At 37.0% G+C, this 18819-nt stretch overlaps 1 protein-coding gene across 2 annotated transcripts in view; it reads right to left on the bottom strand.

Annotated features, from left to right (window-relative positions):
• The window catches only part of ZMAT1 (zinc finger matrin-type 1), a 34538-nt gene extending 15958 nt beyond the window's left edge, over window positions 1-18580 (bottom strand). Inside the window, exons 1-3 of one of the 2 annotated variants that reach the window (XM_060002896.1) lie at window positions 18289-18580; window positions 4034-4140; window positions 29-130 (exon numbers count right to left, since the gene is read on the bottom strand). In XM_060002896.1, the coding sequence (XP_059858879.1) occupies window positions 29-130; window positions 4034-4140; window positions 18289-18580 (501 nt within the window). The remainder of the gene's footprint in view (window positions 1-28; window positions 131-4033; window positions 4141-18288) is intronic. The other variant, XM_060002895.1, reaches the window with a different exon arrangement.
• Window positions 18581-18819: the final 239 nt, after the last annotated feature.

Raw genomic sequence — 18819 nt, 5'->3', positions numbered from 1 at the left:
AATTACAACATCAACAAAGGACACTCACCTGAAAATTCCTAACATCCATCTTCATTTTCTTACCAGGCACTTCATTTTGTTCCCCATGCATTTGAAAATAAAACCTAACATTTTGATCATGTTTTTCACTCTAAAAAAATATATATATAATATGACTTTGTTTATTCAATAACAGAGGTACCCCAAATTTACACCTCTTCAAATTTGAGGACAGTACCCGTGAATTGAAATATATTTAATGTGTACCAAGTTTACGAAAAGGCTTCACATGCTTTCAAATCTCTAAATCTCAATTAAAATGAAAATAATGCTGTAATTTAGAGTCCAATAACTTCTAGGTTTTTGTTTTTGACAGAGACTCCTAGATTTTTTTGCCTAATATCAAACTTATTCTTCTTCCTTAGTTACACATCTTAGGCAATATACCCAGCTAAAAGACTGCATGTTCCAGCCTCCCTTTCAGCAAGACGTAATCTTGTGACTCTATTCTGGCCAATAAGATGTAATCTGAAATGCTGGGTAGAACTTCTGGGAAGCCTTCTAAAAGGATGGAGGATGAACCCTTCTTCTAACCTTCTTCCCTCCTGCTTCTGGAATTAAGATTTAAAGGTCATCTGGGACTATGGAGGATCTTGAGGACAGAGGCTAGTTCATCAGAGTAGAAAGAGAGAAAATGCCTAGATCTCTGATAATGTTATGGAGCTGTCACATCAGCCCTGTACTGCTTACCTCTAAAATTCTTTTATGTGAGGAAATTAATTCTTCTAGGTTAGGCACATTAGAAAAATCTCTGAACAAATGTAGAACAAAATACATAATAACGAAAATGTTGGTGTAAATAGAAGGGAAACTAACATTCCTGAACATATACTGTGAGGCAACTACTTACCCTCTCTCTACAGCATTTTAAATTGTGAAATATATATATATAGAAAAGCACAGGAAATAATATAGCTGAAGTACATACCCACTGCCCAGTTTTAACAGATATTATTAACATTTTTCTATATTTGTTTCAGATCTCCTTTTCAAAAGAGGTGAAATTTTACACATACAGTCCTATCTCCTCATGCCAACAATCCCTCCCCTCCTCCCGATAGGTAACCACTATCTTAAAGTTGGTCTATATCATTTCCTCTATGCCTCTCTTCTTTTACTAGATATGCATGTACCCATAAACAGTATTATGTACTACTGTCATTTTTTTAATTTTATGAAAATGAAATCAGTCTATTCATATCCTTTTCAACTTTTTATAACTCAATATTATGTAAGATTTGCCCATATTGATACATATAGCTCTAGTTCATTCATATTACATGCTGCATAATATTCCACTCCATATGCTACCCATCAAGTTACCTACTGAAGGCAGTTATGTTTCTGTTTATTTTGCTATCACAAGCATTTCTGCACTGAACATATGTAAATATATCTCCTAATATAATGTCCAAGAGTTTCTTTAAAGTAGACACCTAGATATGGACTATTTGGCTTATAAGGTATGAGGGTTTTCAGCTTTAATAGGTATTATAAAATTTCTCTCCAAAGATGTTGAAGCAAGCAACTATATTCCAATAAAAAATAATTTAAAAAAAGATGTTGAAGCAGTTTACAACTCCAAATGTAGCATATATGAGTGATTTGTCTTCCTATATTCTCCTGAAGTGTTAAGTGCTATTAGATTTCAATTTTTGCGAACATGATGGTTTTGATAAGATAGTTCATTATCACTTTAACTTGCATTTCCCATATGATCACTTCTGAAGTTAAGTATCTCTTCTATAGCCTGCTTATAACACTTTCCCATTTTTCTATTGGGTTGTTTCTTGTTCTAATTGATATATAGTTCTTTATATATTCTAGACACTAATCCTTTGTTAGTTATATCGGTTATAAATAGCACTCAATCTGTGGCTTGTCTTTTAACTTTATAATGAGTTTTTTGTCATATAAATTTTCCCTACCAGGTATCATGGCATATTTTAAAGCTATACTAATAAGGTGAAATTATTATAGAGACAGGCAAACAAAGCAATACAATAGAACATAATAACATTATAAATATATATATAAATTAACTTATGATAGAGATGCCACTACAAATCAGTGAGGCAAGGATGGACTGTTTAAATAAATATTGCTGGGATACCTGGTTATCTGTATGGAAAATAATGTTACCACCCTCCATATGTGAAAATCAATACCAGATGGATCAAACACTTTAACCTAAAAAATAAAGCTTTTAAAAGTATTAGAATAAAATAGAAATATCTATATGACAAAAGAACAAAGAATGGTTTCTTAAACATGTAAGTATAAATACAAAAGGAAATATTAATAAGTACAACCTCATTAAAATTCAAATCTTCTGCAGTACTGTCCTATTTTACATGAACAATAAATACTATGCTGAGATAGTCTGACGCTATTAACCAAGCTGTATACTAAAGAGAAAAAAAATCCCCTTTTCAAGTAGGATATTTGCACAGAAGTGCTTTCAAATATATGGAAAGTCATGTATAGTTTTGATTTGATTATTTAACAAGCTTAAGTACCAAACTTACAGATGGCACTGAAATTTAAATTTAAAAATATGCTACAACATTACATAACATAATGCCTTATAGCCATTAAACTATTACAGAAAAGTAAAACGATGTAATGATAAGACAAAGTGTTCAGAATATGTTCTTATATGAAAAAGCAAGTGCAAAACAACATACAATTCTCTTTTGTAAAAATATGTCTGTGTGTTTAGAAAGCATACTGGAATCATATAAACAGAAGTTAATTAAATGATGCTTACTTACAAGCAACAGAATTATGATTGATTCATATTTTCTTATATTTTTGTATATTTTCTACACTGAATAGTACTTCATAAGCCCATAAAAGTGATTTTTCAAATTTAAATTCAAATGGCTCCAACCACAGTTATCACAGAGCCCCTTTATTACATGTCTCTCTTTATTAACTCTAAATCTTTGAGCTTTGGGGTCCCAGGATATGCTAGGCACAATCACATATCTGATTTCACTTAATTCTCACAAGTATAGTAAGAGAGATCTTACGCCCCCATTTTGCAGGCTCAAGAAACATGCTCAGAGAGGTAAAGTGATTTGCCCAGGGTTTCACAACAATGGTGGAGTTAAGACTTGAATCTACGTCCTCTCAATCCACAGCCAACACAATTTCGCTATCTGTAATTACAGTAATTGAATCCCAATCAACATAAGGACTGAAATATAGTTGCCAATAAGATTAGCAATGGGCAAAACAAGATGAGGTGTTTAAAAAAGTAGAACTGGCATTGTATTTCTTTTAAGTAAATGTATCTAGTACTTTTGTTAACACGGATACCAGATATGAAAATAAATCCAATAGTTCATAATATGATGTAGAAATGGGAGACAACACTAAAAGAAAGGAAAGAACACTGGATATGAAATTAGAAGAAATCATTTTTAAGCTTAGTCATGCCAAGATTAGCTATGCAGAATCACTATCCCTCTGGGTTTCAGTTTTCTAATCAATAAACTAAAGAAGTAAGAACATTATACATTCCTCTTTTAACTCTAGAATTCTATGGTACTGTGCTTAAAAACATGTAGCTAAATTAAGTGCAAGACGAGTTCATTTTGTTTTTATCCTTCATTTACTGTAAAGGAAAACTCTGGAGTTCAATAATATCCCTTGATTCACATTAACTGTTTCCTACACAAGCTTTATAAAACTTCCCTTATATTTACTACAAGGACACGAAGGATATAGTGGCTTGATAGATACAAATGGAGGCAGAATGATGTGAAGAAAAGAAAACATGCTTTGGAGTCAAAAAGGCTAAGTTTAAACCCAAATTCTCCAAACTTAAGCTAGTAAGTTACTGTCCCTCTCTGAGCCAGGCTCCTCATCTATCAAAGGGAAATAATACACAGGATTCTCATAAGAATCAAAAACAGATAATATATGAAGTTTATCTGTTATATTTAAAAACCTATTTTAGATTCTATTCCCAGTATTTTTAACCTACCTCATAATGTGAAATCCTTTGTGATTCAAACTGCAGCACCACTCCACATATATTACAAAAATTATCTGTAAAAAGTTCAGTCTTTTCCTGTTCTTTCCAAGTCATATCTATGAATAAAATAAAGGGTAATGAGACTATATATCACATAAATGAGTATTTAGAAGTATAATTTTCATTCTTCAACTACATATTGTTTCATATACCACCTCAAACCTGAGTGCTTGTGAGGCTACAGTAAAAGCTTTTTGCTTATTGAGTATGCAATTTAATATGAGCATAATAAATATGCCTCTAATGTAGGATATAGCAAGTGTTATTTATTTAACATGATAAGCCTAGGCAATACCATTCCAAATTAAAAGTTATGGGGGTACCAGTAACTTCATGAGCTTCGTAGACTGATTTGGGGCACCAATAATGAGCAGCAGGATTAAAAAACCAAGCCTTGGAATTTGTGTTTTACAGTAGACAATCCTTAAAAAGGCATTGTTATAAGACTGTCACTTATCTGGAGCTATGGTTCCAATGTTATCTAAAAATCACACGGAACCACAAAAAAGTTTTGCCCATAGTAGGCAAACATTTTCCATTGTTGTACGAACATTAGCACATTCATCTGGCCAAACAAGTCTCACAGAAGCCGCCAAAGATATAAAGTAATGTTCATATAATAACATCTAGAAGTGTTATTTCTAAATGTTTCTCACTGTAATAAATAACACATGCCAAAATTTTCTGAATTTACACTTGAGGTCCACACTTCTATCTAAACTTCTTAACAGCTCAATGTATTCCCCCCAAATTTATTAGTGCATCTATAAGGTATAAATCACAAAACATCAAAATTTTGTTTGCTATTTGGCTATTTAAATGAATAAGCTGATACCACACATACTTTCACAGAGAAAGGCCAATGATATATTAAATGGATAAAAAGTTGTAGAACAATAAATACAATACATCCATTTCCAACACTAACAAAAATTAAATATACATCACATATAAAAAATATGGAAAGATATAAATTAAATTTAAAAGTGATTAACTTTGGGAAGTGGGGCTAGAAAAGGAAGAAAGGGAGAAAATTTAACATTTTATTTTCTGTACAACTGTTTTCTTTCAATTTTTGCAAGAATTATGTAGGACTTTCTATTTAAAAACCTTTAGAGGTATTTATTTTAAAAGTTATGTTGGATATCTACAACTAAGCTTTGTTTTCAGTACCACTGTATGGATTAAAATGCTTACTTAAATTGCATGCTCAAGATAATAATAACTGTAACCAGGAACATGTCAAAAACAAGTTGATGAACACTTAAAAATTTATCCCTATAATATATAGTATCCTCTCTGAATTATTTTTAGGTTGTTTTAAAATATATGATTTCTCTAACTTTGACTCTTAAAGTCAGCAAGGTAGAGAGTTTAACTAAAATGTATTTCAGGACTTGCCTTGTTTCAGAATTAACTACTATATGCAATCTGAGCATAGTGATAAGATATTGAGCTTCCTATTGAATTCTTTAATAATAAGTAAATATTATCATTTGGTGGCAATATAACTTGTTACAGAGGAAAAGTTTCCATTAAGAAGACAAAAGGAAACTACTAATTTAGAGGTTCAACAATTCCTAAAATTTAACACTCATTTCTTTCCTAGATCAACCTTTAATTCCAGATTTCCCCACTTCTAATAGTCAAAGTTTGACACTGACACTCAAGTTGGGAAATATGAAGGCTAAATATTTTAACCTAGTCTTTCATTACTGGTGACCCAGATAAATTTCCATGAAGTCCATGAAGTTACTGGTACCCCTACAACTTTTCCTTTAGAATGGTATTGTCTAGACTTATTGCCTTTGACTCATTTTCTCAAACAAGATCTTGGTCTGTTTTTCTTTATTAAATGGCATAATATTCCAGACTCAAAATCTCAGCCATTCTGCTCCCCAGAAAATCACTGTTTCATGTCAATTCTAGCTTATAACATTATCTGATATCCATCTCTTCCTTTTAATTCCCCATAACACTACCCAAGTTCAGGCCCTCAATGTCTTGCACATCATTTAGCTTTATTGGCATTTACTGAGGTTAGTTTCAAAGTACTATGGTACACATTTTGGAAAGAGATAAGAAAAAATAAAGAGCACTTATTGAAGGCCCTCTATGTGTAAACAAGATAATAGCTTACCCCTTTAGTTCTTTAAATAAGTCTGCAAGGTAAGTGATATTTGCCACATTCTGAAGGTTAGGAAATTAGGATTCACTGAAATCGAAATAACTTGTCACATGTGTTATTTGGTGGAGCGGAACTTTGTTTTACCTTGACTTTTTTCCATTATAAATACATGACTGTTCCACATGCTGGAAATGACACAGCAAGTGAATAACTCCTAATCTCAAGGAATTTATAATTTAGTAAGGAAGATGTGTATAGAAAGAACCATGGGGACTTCACTGGTGGTCCAGTGGTGAGGACTCTACACTCCCAATGCAGGGGCCTGGGTTCAATCCCTGGTGGGGGAACTGGATCCCACATTCCGCAACTAAGAGTTCGCATACCACAACTGAAAAATCCTGCAGGCCGCAACTAAAGATTCTGCGTGCAGCAACGAAGATCCCGCAGGCCACAACTAAAGATCCCCGTGCCGCAACTAAGACCCGGTGCAGTTAAATTAATTAATTAATTATTTTTAAAAAGAACTATGATTCCAAGATCAAAATGTCATAAGTGATATAAGACATAAGGTACAGTGGGTTCCTGCTGAGGAGTTTGGGAAAAGCTTTCTAGAGGTAAACAGGTATTGAACTAAGCTTTAAAAGATGAATAAAATTCAGATAAAAAGAGTGGAGAAAAGGTACCTGGGGATACACAAGAATATGAAAGACAATAATTGAAAGCTTGGAATGAGGCCAAATCATAATTGGCTTCATCAGGGCATTTGGACTTAATTCTGCATTCAACAAAGGAAAAGAAGTGATTAAAAAGGGATATGAGAGGAGCTTCAAGATGACGGAAGAGTAAGATGCGGAGATCACCTTCCTCCCCACAAATACATCAGAAATACATCTACATGTGGAACAACTCCTACAGAACACCTACTGAACGCTGGCAGAACACCTCAGACCTCCCAAAAGGCAAGAAACTGCCCACGTACCTGGGTAGGGCAAGAGAAAAAAGAAAAAACAGAGATAAAAGAATAGGCACGGGACCTGCACCACTGGGAGGGAGCTGTGAAGGAGGAAAGTTTTCCAAACACTAGGAAGGTCCTTCCCGGACAGAGACTGCAGGTGGTGGAGGGGGGCAGCTTCGGAGCCACGGAGGAGAGTGCATCAACAGGGGTGCGGAGATGAGCATGAGACGCTAAGGCTGCTACTGCAGCAACCAAGAAGCCTGTATGCAAGCACAGGTCACTATCACCTCCCCTACCTGGAGCCTGTGCAGCCCGCCACTGCCAGGGTCCCGTGATCCAGGGACAACTTCCCCAGGAGAACGCACGGCACGCCTCAGGCTGGTGCAAGGTCACGGGGGTCTCTGCCGCCACAGGCTCACCCCACATCTGTACCCCTACCTCCCCCCCGGCCTGAGTGAGCCAGAGCCCCCGAATCAGCTGCTCCTTTAACCCTGTCCTGTCTGAGTGAAGAACAGAAGCCTTCAAGAGACCTACACACAGATGCGGGGCCAAATCCAAACCTGAACCCCGGGAGCTGTGCGAACAAAGAAGAGAAAGGGAAATCTCTCCCAGCAGCCTCAGGAGCAGCGCATTAAATCTCCACAATCAACTTGATGTACCTGCATCTGTGGAATACCTGGATAGACAACGAATCATCCCAAATTGAGGAGGTGGACTTTGGGAGCAATGATATGTATATTTTTCTCCCTTTTTCTCTTTTTGTGAGTGTTTATGTGTATGCTTCTGTGTGTGATTATTGTCTGTACAGCTTTGCTTTTTCCATTTACCCTAGGGTTCTGTCTGTCTGTCTTTTTTTTTTATTACTTAAAATTTTTTTTCTTAATAATTATTTTTTTAATTTATTTTATTTCAGGTTTTAATTTTTTATTTATTTTACTTTATTTTATTTTATCTTCTTCTTTCTCTCTTTCTTTTCTCCCTTTTATTCTGAGCTGCGTGGAGGACAGGCTCTTGGTGCTCCAGCCAGGCGTCAGCGCTGGGCCACTGAGGTGGGAGAGCCAAGTTCAAGACACTGGTCCAAAAGAGACCTCCCAGCTTCACATAATATCAAACGGCAAAAATCTCCCAGAGATCTCCATCTCAACGAAAAAACCCAGCTCCATTCAATGACTAGCAAGCTACAGTGCTGGACAACCTGTGCCAAACAACTAGCAAGACACGAACACAACCCCATCCATTAGCACAGAAGCTGCCTAAAATCATAATAAGGCCACAGACACCCCAAAACACACCACCAGATGTGGAACTGCCCACCAGACAGAGAAGATCCAGCCTCATCCACCAGAACACAGGCACGAGTCCCCTCCACCAGGAAGCCTACACAACCCACTGAGTCAACATTAGCCACTGGGGACAGATACCAAAAACAATGGAAACTACGACCTGCAGCCTACGAAAAGGACACCCCAAACACAGTAAGTTAAGCAAAATGAAAAGACAGAGAAACACACAGCAGATGAAGGAGCAAGGTAAAAACCCACCAGACCTAACAAATGAAGAGGAAATAGGCAGTCTACCTGAAAAGGAATTCAGAAAAATGATAGTAAAGAAGATCCAAAATATCGGAAATAGAATGGAGAATATACAAGAAACATTTAACAAGGACCTAGAAGAACTAAAGAGCAAACAAACAGTGATGAACAACAAAATAAATGAAATTAAAAATTCTCTAGAAGGGATCAATAGCAGAATAACTGAGGCAGAAGCACGGATAAGTGACCTGGAAGATAAAATAGTGGAAATAACTACTGCAGAGCAGAATAAAGAAAAAAAAATGAAAAGAATTGAGGACAGTCTCAGAGATCTCTGGGACAACATTAAGGGCACCAACATTCGAATTATATGGGTCCCAGAAGAAGAAGAGGAAAACAAAGGTACTGAGAAAATATTTGAAGAGATTATAGTTGAAAACTTCCCTATTATGGGAAAGGAAATATATAATTAAGTCCAGGAAGCACAGAGAGTCACATACAGGATAAACCCAAGGAGTAGTAACACACCAAGACACATATTAATCAAACTATCAAAAACTGAATACAAAGAACAAATATAAAAAGCAGCAAGGGAAAAACAACAAATAACACATAAGGGAATCCCCAAAAAGTTAAAAGCTGATCTTTCAGCAGAAACTCTGCAAGCCAGAAGGGAGAGTCAGGACATATACAAAGTGATGAAGGAGAAAAACCTACAACCAAGATTACTCTACCCAGCAAGGACCTCATCAGAATGACTGAGAAATTAAAACCTTTACAGACAAGCAAGAGCTAACAGAATTCAGCACCACCAAACCAGCTTTACAACAAATGCTAAAGGAACTCCTCTAGGCAGGAAACAAAACAGAAGGAAAAGACCTACAATAATAAACACAAAACAATTAAGAAAGTGGTAATAGGAACTTACATATCACTAATTACCTTAAATGTAAATAGATTAAATGCTGCCACCAAAAGACATAGATTGGCTGAATGGATACAAAAACAAGACCCATATATATGCTGTCTAAAAGTGACCCACTTCAGACCTAGGGACACATACAGACTGAAAGTGAGGGGATGGAAAAGGATATTCCATGCAAATGGAAATCAAAAGAAATCTGGAGTAGCAATTCTCAAATTAGACAAAATAGACTTTAAAACAAAGACTATTACAAGAGACAAAGAAGTACACTACATTATGATCAAGGGATCAATCTAAGAAGAAGATATAACAATTGTAAATATTTATGCACCCTACATAGGAGCACCTCAATACATAAGGCAAATACTAACAGCTGCAAAAGGGGAAATCGACAGTAACACAATCATAATAGGGGACTTTAACACCCCTCTTTCACCCATGGACAGATCATCCTAAATGAAAATAAATAAGGAAACACAAGCTTTAAATGATACATTAAACAAGATGGACTTAATTGATATTTATAGGACATTCCATCCCAAAACAACAGAATACACATTCTTCTCAAGTGCTCATGGAACATTCTACAGGACAGGTCATATCTTGGGTCACAAAGCAAGCCTTGATAAATTTAGGAAAATTGAAATTGTATCAAGTACCTTTTCCAACCACAACGGTATGAAACTAGATATCAATTTCAGGAAAAAATCTGTAAGAAAAACAAACACATGGAGGCTAAACAACACACTACTTAATAAACAAGAGATCACTGAAGATATCAAAGAGGAAATCAAACAATACCTAGAAACAAATGACAATGAAAACACGAGGACCCAAAACCTATGGGATGCAGCAAAAGCAGTTCTAAGAGGGAAGTTTATAGCAATACAATCCTACTTTAAGAAACAAGAAACATCTCAAATAAAAAACCTAACCTTACACCTAAAGCAATTAGAGAAAGTAGAACAAAAAAACCCCAAAGTTACCAGAAGGAAAGAAATCATAAAGATCAGATCAGAAATAAATTAAAAAAGAAATGAAGGAAACGATAGCAAAGATCAATAAAGCTAAAAGCCAGTTCTTTGAGGAGATAAAAAAGTGGATAAACCATTAGCCACACTTATCAAGAGAAAAAGAGAGAAGACTCAAATCAATAGAATTAGAAATGAAAAAGGAGAAGTAACAACTGACACTGCAGAAATACAAAGGATCATGCGAGATTACTACAAGCAACTATATGCCAATAAAATGGACATCCTGGAAGAAATGGATAAATTCTTTGAAATGCACAACCTTCCGAGACTGAATGAGGAAGAAATAGAAAATATGAACAGACCAATCACAAGCACTGAAATTGAAGCTGTGATTAAAAATCTTCCAACAGGGGCTTCCCTGCTGGCGCAGTGGTTGAGAGTCCGCCTGCCGATGCAGGGGACATGGGTTCGTGCCCCAGTCCAGGAAAATCCCACATGCCGCGAAGTGGCTAGGCCCATGAGCCACGGCCACTAAGCCTGCACGTCCGGAGCCTGTGCTCCACAACGGGAGAGGCCACAAGAGTGAGAGGCCCACATACTGCAAAAAAAAAAAAAAAAAAAAAAAAATCTTCCAACAAAAAAAGCCCAAGACCAGATGGCTTCACAGGCAAATTCTATCAAACATTTAGAAAAGAGCTAACACCTATCCTTCTCAAACTCTTCCAAAATATAGCAGAGGGAGGAACACTCCCAAACTCATTCTATGAGGCCACCATCACTGTGATACCAAAACCAGACAAAGATGTCAAAAAGAAAGAAAACCATACGCCAATATCACTGATGAACATAGATGCAAAAATCCTCAACAGAATACTAGCAAACAGAATCCAACAGCACATTAAAAGGATCATACACCATGATCAACTGGGGTTTATCTCAAGAATGCAAGGATTCGTCAATATACGCAAATCAATCAACGCGATACACCATATTAACAAATTGAAGGAGAAAAACCATATGATCCTCTCAATCGATGCAGAGAAAACTTTTGACATAATTCAACACCCATTTATGATAAAAACCCTCCAGAAAGTTGGCATAGTGGGAACATTTCTCAACATAATAAAGGCCATATATGACAAACCCACAGCCAACATCGTCCTCAATGCTGAAAAACTGAAAGCATTTCCACTAAGATCAGGAACAAGACAAGGTTGCCCACTCTCACCACTCTTACTCAACATAGTTTTGGAAGTTTTAGCCACAGCAATCAGAGAAGAAAAGGAAATAAAAGGAATCCAAATTGCAAAAGAAGTAAAGCTGTCACTGTTTGCAGATGACATGATACTATAAATAGAGAATCCTAAAGATGCTACCAGAAAACTCTGAGAGCTAATCAATTAATTTGGTTAAGTACTAGGATAGAAAATTAATGCACAGAAATCTCTGCATTCCTATACACTAATGATGAAAATCTTAAAGAGAAATTAAGAAAACACTCCCATTTACCACTGCAACAAAAAGAATAAAATATCTAGGAATAAAGCTACCTAAGGAGACAAAAGACCTGTATGCAGAAAATTATAAGACACTGATGAAAAAAATTAAAGTTGATATAAATAGATGGAGAAATATACCATATTCTTGGATTGGAAAAATCAACATTATGAAAATGACTCTACTACCCAAAGAAATCTACAGATTCAATGCAATCCCTATCAAACTATCACTGGCATTTTTCACAGAACTAGAACAAAAAATTTCACAATTTGTATGGAAACATAAAAGACCCAGAATAGCCAAAGCAATCTTGAGAAAGAAAAACCAGGCTGGAGGAATCAGGCTCCCTGACTTCAGACTATTCTACAAAGCTACAGTAATCAAGACAGTATGGTACTGGCACAGAAACAGAAATATAGATCAAAGGAACAGGATAGAAAGCCCAGAGGTAAACCCACGCACATATGGTCACTTTATCTTTGATAAAGGAGGCAAGAATATACAGTGGAGAAAAGACAGCCTCTTCTACAAGTGGGGCTGGGAAAACTGGGCAGCTACATGTAAAAGAATGAAATTAGAACACTCCCTAACACCATACACAAAAATAAACTCAAAATGGATTAAAGATCTAAATGTAAGGCCAGAGACTATCAAACTCTTAGAGGAAAACATAGGCAGAACACTCTATGACATAAATCACAGCAAGATCCTTTTTGACCCACGTCCTAGAGAAATGAAAATAAAAACAAAAATAAACAAATTGGAGCTAATGAAACTTAAAAGCTTTTGCACAGCAAAGGAAATCATTAAGAAGATGAAAAGACAACCGTCAGAATGAGAGAAAATATTTGCAAATGAAGCAACTGACAAAGGATTAATCTCCAAAATTTACAAGCAGCTCATGCAGCTCAATATCAAAAAATCAAACAACCCAGTCCAAAAATGGGCAGAAGACCTAAATAGACATTTCTTCAAAGAAGATATACAGATTGCCAACAAACACATGAAAGAATGCTCATCATCATTAATCATTAGAGAAATGCAAATCAAAACTACAATGAGATATCATCTCAGACTGGTCAGAATGTCCATCATTAAAAAATGTACAAACAATAAATGCTGGAGAGGGTGTGGAGAAAAGGGAACCCTCTTGCACTTTGGTGGGAGTGTAAATTCATACAGCCACTATGGAGAACAGTATGGAGGTTCCTTAAAAAACTAAAAATATAACTACCATACGACCCAGGAATCCTACTACTGAGCATATACCCTGAGAAAACCATAATTCAAAAAGAGTCATGTACCAAAATGTTCACTGCAGCACTATTTACAATAGCCAGGTCATGGAAGCAACCTAAATGCCCATCGACAGACGAACAGATAAAGAAGTTGTGGTACATATATACAATGGAATATTTCTCAGCCATAAAAAAGAACGAAACTGAGTCATTTGTTGAGATGTGGATGGACCTAGCGACTGTCATACAGAGTGAAGTAAGTCAGAAAAACAAATATTGTATATTAACGCATGTATGTGAAAATGGTACAGATGAACCAGTTTGCAGGGCAGAAGTTCAGACACAGATGTAGAGAACAGACGTGTGGACACCAAGGGGGGAAAACCATGGTGGGGTGGGGATGGTTGTGTGAATTGGGTGATTGTGATTGACATGTATACACTGATGTGTATAAAATTGATGACTAATAAGAACCTGCAGTATAAAAAAAACAAAGAAAAACAACTAATACTAAACTTCCTTTGGGTTATTTGTATGGAAATACATTAATATAAATGTTTCAGACTACATGAAATTTCTAAAAATCTTATATGTTCTGGTATAATGTTATATGTCATAATTCTAGTTATTACTTTAAAATGTATATTTCAGAAATAACTAAATATCCTTGTCAATTGCATTAATATGAACTTTCATCAAATCTTTAACCGTGGTCATTTTTACGTCTTTTGTCATTTACAGACAGTTCTGGGTGTACTCTGATGCTTTCACAAAAATGTTCCTATAAAAGGGTTTCATCTTCAAGGTGTTCATGGAAAAGACTCTGACAAGTACAGGTTTCTGGTAACTGAGTATACTGCTGAACTGAATGAATAAGCATTTTCAAAACTCTAATGGAAAACTGGTGAATTCATAAAAGTGCTAACAAAAGATCAAGATAAAAAAAATTAATTACATGGGACTCAGTGAACTGATGAGGATGATTATAATTTTTGTGACCTTTTGTTTGAATAAAAGAAAAATCCCACAGGGACTCAGAGGCAAAAAATATAGAAATCAATTTTCACTGCAAAGTAAGGAGCTGTTACAGTGGAGGATTACTGGACTGAATGGCAATATTATGAAATAGTATGAGTATGTTTCGTGTTTGGTAATTGCAATCATTGTTGCTTTTGTTGTGGTTATCCATTTACAATGCTTGGTGTCAGTTTATTTATCTCTTGTAAAAATAAAATACAATGAAAAATAAAACCTATGATTTTGATTTTAAAATTTTAATTATTTTGCCCTTTTTATAAAATCTTCAGTTTATGAGCGAATGAATGTATGTTTCATAGTAGTTTAAAATACTTTATGTGACACTGGAAGATTGTCTCAATTTGGAAAGCAAAGCAATTATGCCAGTAGGTACTCAATCAATGACAAATGTTGTTTATTAGATAACTGCTAAGAATATATTTTATAAATTAACCCATATAATGCTTTATCAGTATTACACTCTGATGATTGTTAAATATGCCAACAACTTCAAGTGTTAAATAAATTGCTTCAGTCTGGAAAAAAAATTAATTCTAACAGTTGGTTAATTATTCTTCCTTAGTACTAACATTAGATATATAATATAATGTGTTTTAGTGTGCCTATAGTATTTGAAACACCATGGGCAAAGTACAGATTTACAATAAACGATGGTGGAGCCTTGATAGTTTAGGAGTCTGGCTAGTTACCCTTAAAACTGCTTTTTCCCCAATTATTTTTTTATTTTATAATTTTACTATCAAGCACTACTATTGGGCTCTATAATATAGCTGTGTCTAGTGCGCCTGTATATTCTGGGCACTGAACCAAGTGCCTGGCACAGGTGCATGTGAGCCTGTGCACGCGCGCACACACACAGGTGTTCAATAAATGATTCCTGAACAAATGAAGGAAAGGCTATTAACTAGGTTTTCTTATGCTGCACTTGAACTTACTGAATAACATCAAGACAAAGGAAAGTCTTGTTAGGTAATGGCTGTGCAAACAGATCATTAACTAAATTAAATGCCAGCATGTCCTCCAATCTAAAAGAGAATCCATTTAATAATTTCTTTTTCTTAAAAGGAAGAGGAAAATAAACAAGAGAGTTTTTGTTTATTTTTGTTTTGATTTTTACTATGATCACATGGCAACATCAATACTGGATGAAAATTCAGTTTTGAGCCATTAAACAGTTTTGAAAAACTTCACTGAATGAAATATGAAGGGTCCCTCAAACTCTCATGACTCCACTTGCCATGAATTTGGGGTAGGTATGTGCTTTTTTCATGTGTGTTCACTTGGCATTTCTTTTATTTGTTGATTGTTTTTATGTTGATTGCCCAATTTCCCACTTGTAACCTTTCAGAGTTTCTAATCTTCCCTGCTTGGCAATCTCTAATCTCCACTGATATTTGCTCATTACCAACCCCAAGACAGATGAAATCCTCCGGAATGCTGACTACAGTTGAAAATGGATCAGCAAATGCTTTATCAAACAACTTTTAATGGTCCTATCTGGAGTGGATTTGTAATAATCTGAATCTTGACAATTCTTTGCCACCTGTTAGAGCCATCTCCTAACTAGGACTTAAAAAAATAAACAAGCAAAAGACATTGGCACACCACCAAGAAACATTTTTCTCTCTTCTCTTTTAGCCACTATCATAATTGGTAACCATTTATGGCATTTATAAATATCTAAACAAAAATATTTTGAGACCTAATAGTGTTTTGGACAGTGTGCTATATCAAATATGCATAATTTGTTAGATGAAAATTTAAGAGTTTTGGTTTGGACTGAACAGTTAATGAAGGATATTTACCCAAAATGAAATGGTAAGAGATAATTTTTAGGTAGCAATTATATTTGGTTTCTCATATCCTAGTAAATTGTCTCAACACTTACAACACAGATTTCATTACTCACTGAATGTCAGGTCATAACTCTCGATGAAGGTTTCTATGGTTTATGAATCACTGTTCCAGTGCACAGCCATGGAAATGCCATCGAAAGATTATCAATGCAGCACTGCAAAATCATGGTTCATGCTTTCAGATCTGAAATCAACCTCGAGTTTGGCTACTCCATTACCTCTATTTCAAAAATGTCAAGACCCAAATCCAGGAAGCTTGGAATCTGTTCAGGGTCAGAAAAATCTAGCGGATAAACTAACAACAGAAGCTAGATTCACTACACCAGACCCCTATTCAAGGGCTCTCCTCATTTTTACCAGCTAGCAGTAGTATACACAGGGTATTGCTGCTACTTTCTGAATTTATATCTCTTAAAGCCATTAATACTTGCATATCAAAGATAATGCAACTAAGCCAGTCACAGAGCCAGGCAAAAAGGCATTTTTCCATAAGATGCTGGTCCTAAACCTTACTGTGAAAAGGCCATGAGAGCCAAACTGAATTGTGATCTTCACCCCTGAAAAACTGTTCTCTCCTTCCTGTTGGTTACAGACAGAAACTTTGGTATAAAAACAAAAAATCCAGGAGATTTCATACTTTCATCCCAGAACAACTGTACAAATGCAGCCTGACTGAATGCACTAAATAGTCTTTCAAAAGTTGCTTTCAGTAAGAGAGTTAATAAATTAAAAAAAATCATGTTACAGTGTATTTCTAACTTCCATATTTAGTAAGTGCCATTTATGTAATGTGCATATGACAAATATTGTAAGGGATTTTTTTTTACTGCTTTGCCATTCCTCCAAAGTGAAAGGAGTCAAAGGTTATGGGATATATAATTTAAGAATGTGAAGAGAAAATTATTTTTATGGGATAATTTTAATGCAGTGTCCTCCTAAGAAAAAGTAACTTACATTATTTTACTCTATTTTGGCGTCCATGGTCTTTCACTTTGGAGGCAAATTAGCAGCATACAGTGACACAGAATATACTGGAAATTAATTATGAACTTTACTATGGCAAAATGCTTTACTGAGATCTTCTGCGGTGGACTTGGTCTCAACCACCTAAGAAGCATTTCCAATACTGCTTTAAAACACATTTCAATGGCAAATTTTACAGTTTGCTGTTAGTAGGCTGTTTACAAGTATATAATATACTTTGTGTGAACTAAATACCACTTCTACTGAAATAGTCAAGAAATATCTTTTTATGTTAGGAGTAATACCTGTTGGTAGGTACAAAAGCACTTATTAAAACCAAAACCACCTAAAAGATGGGCATGAAAACCTTGCTTTATAAGGTCACACCCTCAAATAGCCAAAGAAAATTCTGAAATCTGTGCTTCTCCCTCTCTTCTTTCCTCAGTACAACCCCCTCCACCAGACCCTACGATCCTAAAATCCAACCGATCCTACCTTAAAGCTCAATATACACTCTAACCTCCCCAAATGTCTAATGTTGTCTCTCCTCACGTATACTACTGCAAGTTTCTACACTGCGAGATGCTGAATTTCCCTAAAGGGAGATTTCCTCCCTCTCGTTTCTTTGGCCTTTGCTCTCTCATCTCTGCCCCTTCTCTCCGTCAGTCCCCCTTCCCTTACCCTGACCTTCTAGTTCCACTGCACTTTTTCTACCTTGCCTCCTCTGCTTTCACCAAATCACACCTCAGCTTCCTACAGAGAATACTAAAGCGCCCTGACTGGGAGAGAAATTATGTGGTATTTTTTTCCCTTCGAACTCCTGCCTTGTGAATACCTGCAGTTCCTTTTCCTGGGGGCCATCCCTCTCGGGGCAGGGGGAGGTAGGGAAGCCCTTCTCTGCTACGTCCGTCTGGCACATTCGGGGCTACAACGGCGGGGCGGGGCGGGGCGGGACGGGGTGAGGTTGGCCTTTACTGCGCCACAGCAGGTGGGGGGTGGGGCGCTAACGAACCGCGCCCAGTCCGATCTCGGACTGACTGAACTGAGGCAGTGAAGGAGACGGGGCCGCCCCCACACCCCGGGACGGGAACTCACCTTCTCTGAGGCAAGGGCGGGTGTCTACTTTAAAACTACTGTCCCCCCTCCCCGCCGCCGCCATAGTGGAGCCGCCAAAGCCGCCGCCGCCGTCGCCGCAGCCACCGGCAGGCGAGCAGGCAGGGGTGGAGGTGGCGGAGGAGACAGTCACAACCGCTGCCGCCGCCGCCGCCGCCGCCGCCGCCGCCGCCGCGCAGGCGGTGTAGGAGGAGGAGGAGGCGGCAGAGACGGTAGCTTCCTGAGGGGAAGACTCCGCCGCCAGCGGTGTGGCTGTGCTTCGCGCCGCCGCCATCGCAGCGAGGCGCGGACAATTGCACTTCGTCTCTTTCCAGTTAAGTTCCTTTGTCTCCGCCTCCTTCTTAGCCCCGCCCCTTGCCCCTCTTCTCTCTCTGGCTCAAGCCTCGTTCTCACTCCTTCTCTCCACCAATAGGAACGCTTCAGATCCGCGGGCCACCCCTCCCCTCCCCCCACGGCTCGGCGTCACCCGCCTCCCTTTGGAGGGGAAGCAACGGTGACCAAGGGCAAAGGGCA

Source organism: Delphinus delphis, chromosome X (assembly GCF_949987515.2).
Source record: "Delphinus delphis chromosome X, mDelDel1.2, whole genome shotgun sequence".
In the NCBI taxonomy this organism is placed as follows: Eukaryota; Metazoa; Chordata; class Mammalia; order Artiodactyla; family Delphinidae; genus Delphinus; species Delphinus delphis.
This window is presented reverse-complemented; position numbering and strand designations above follow the sequence as displayed.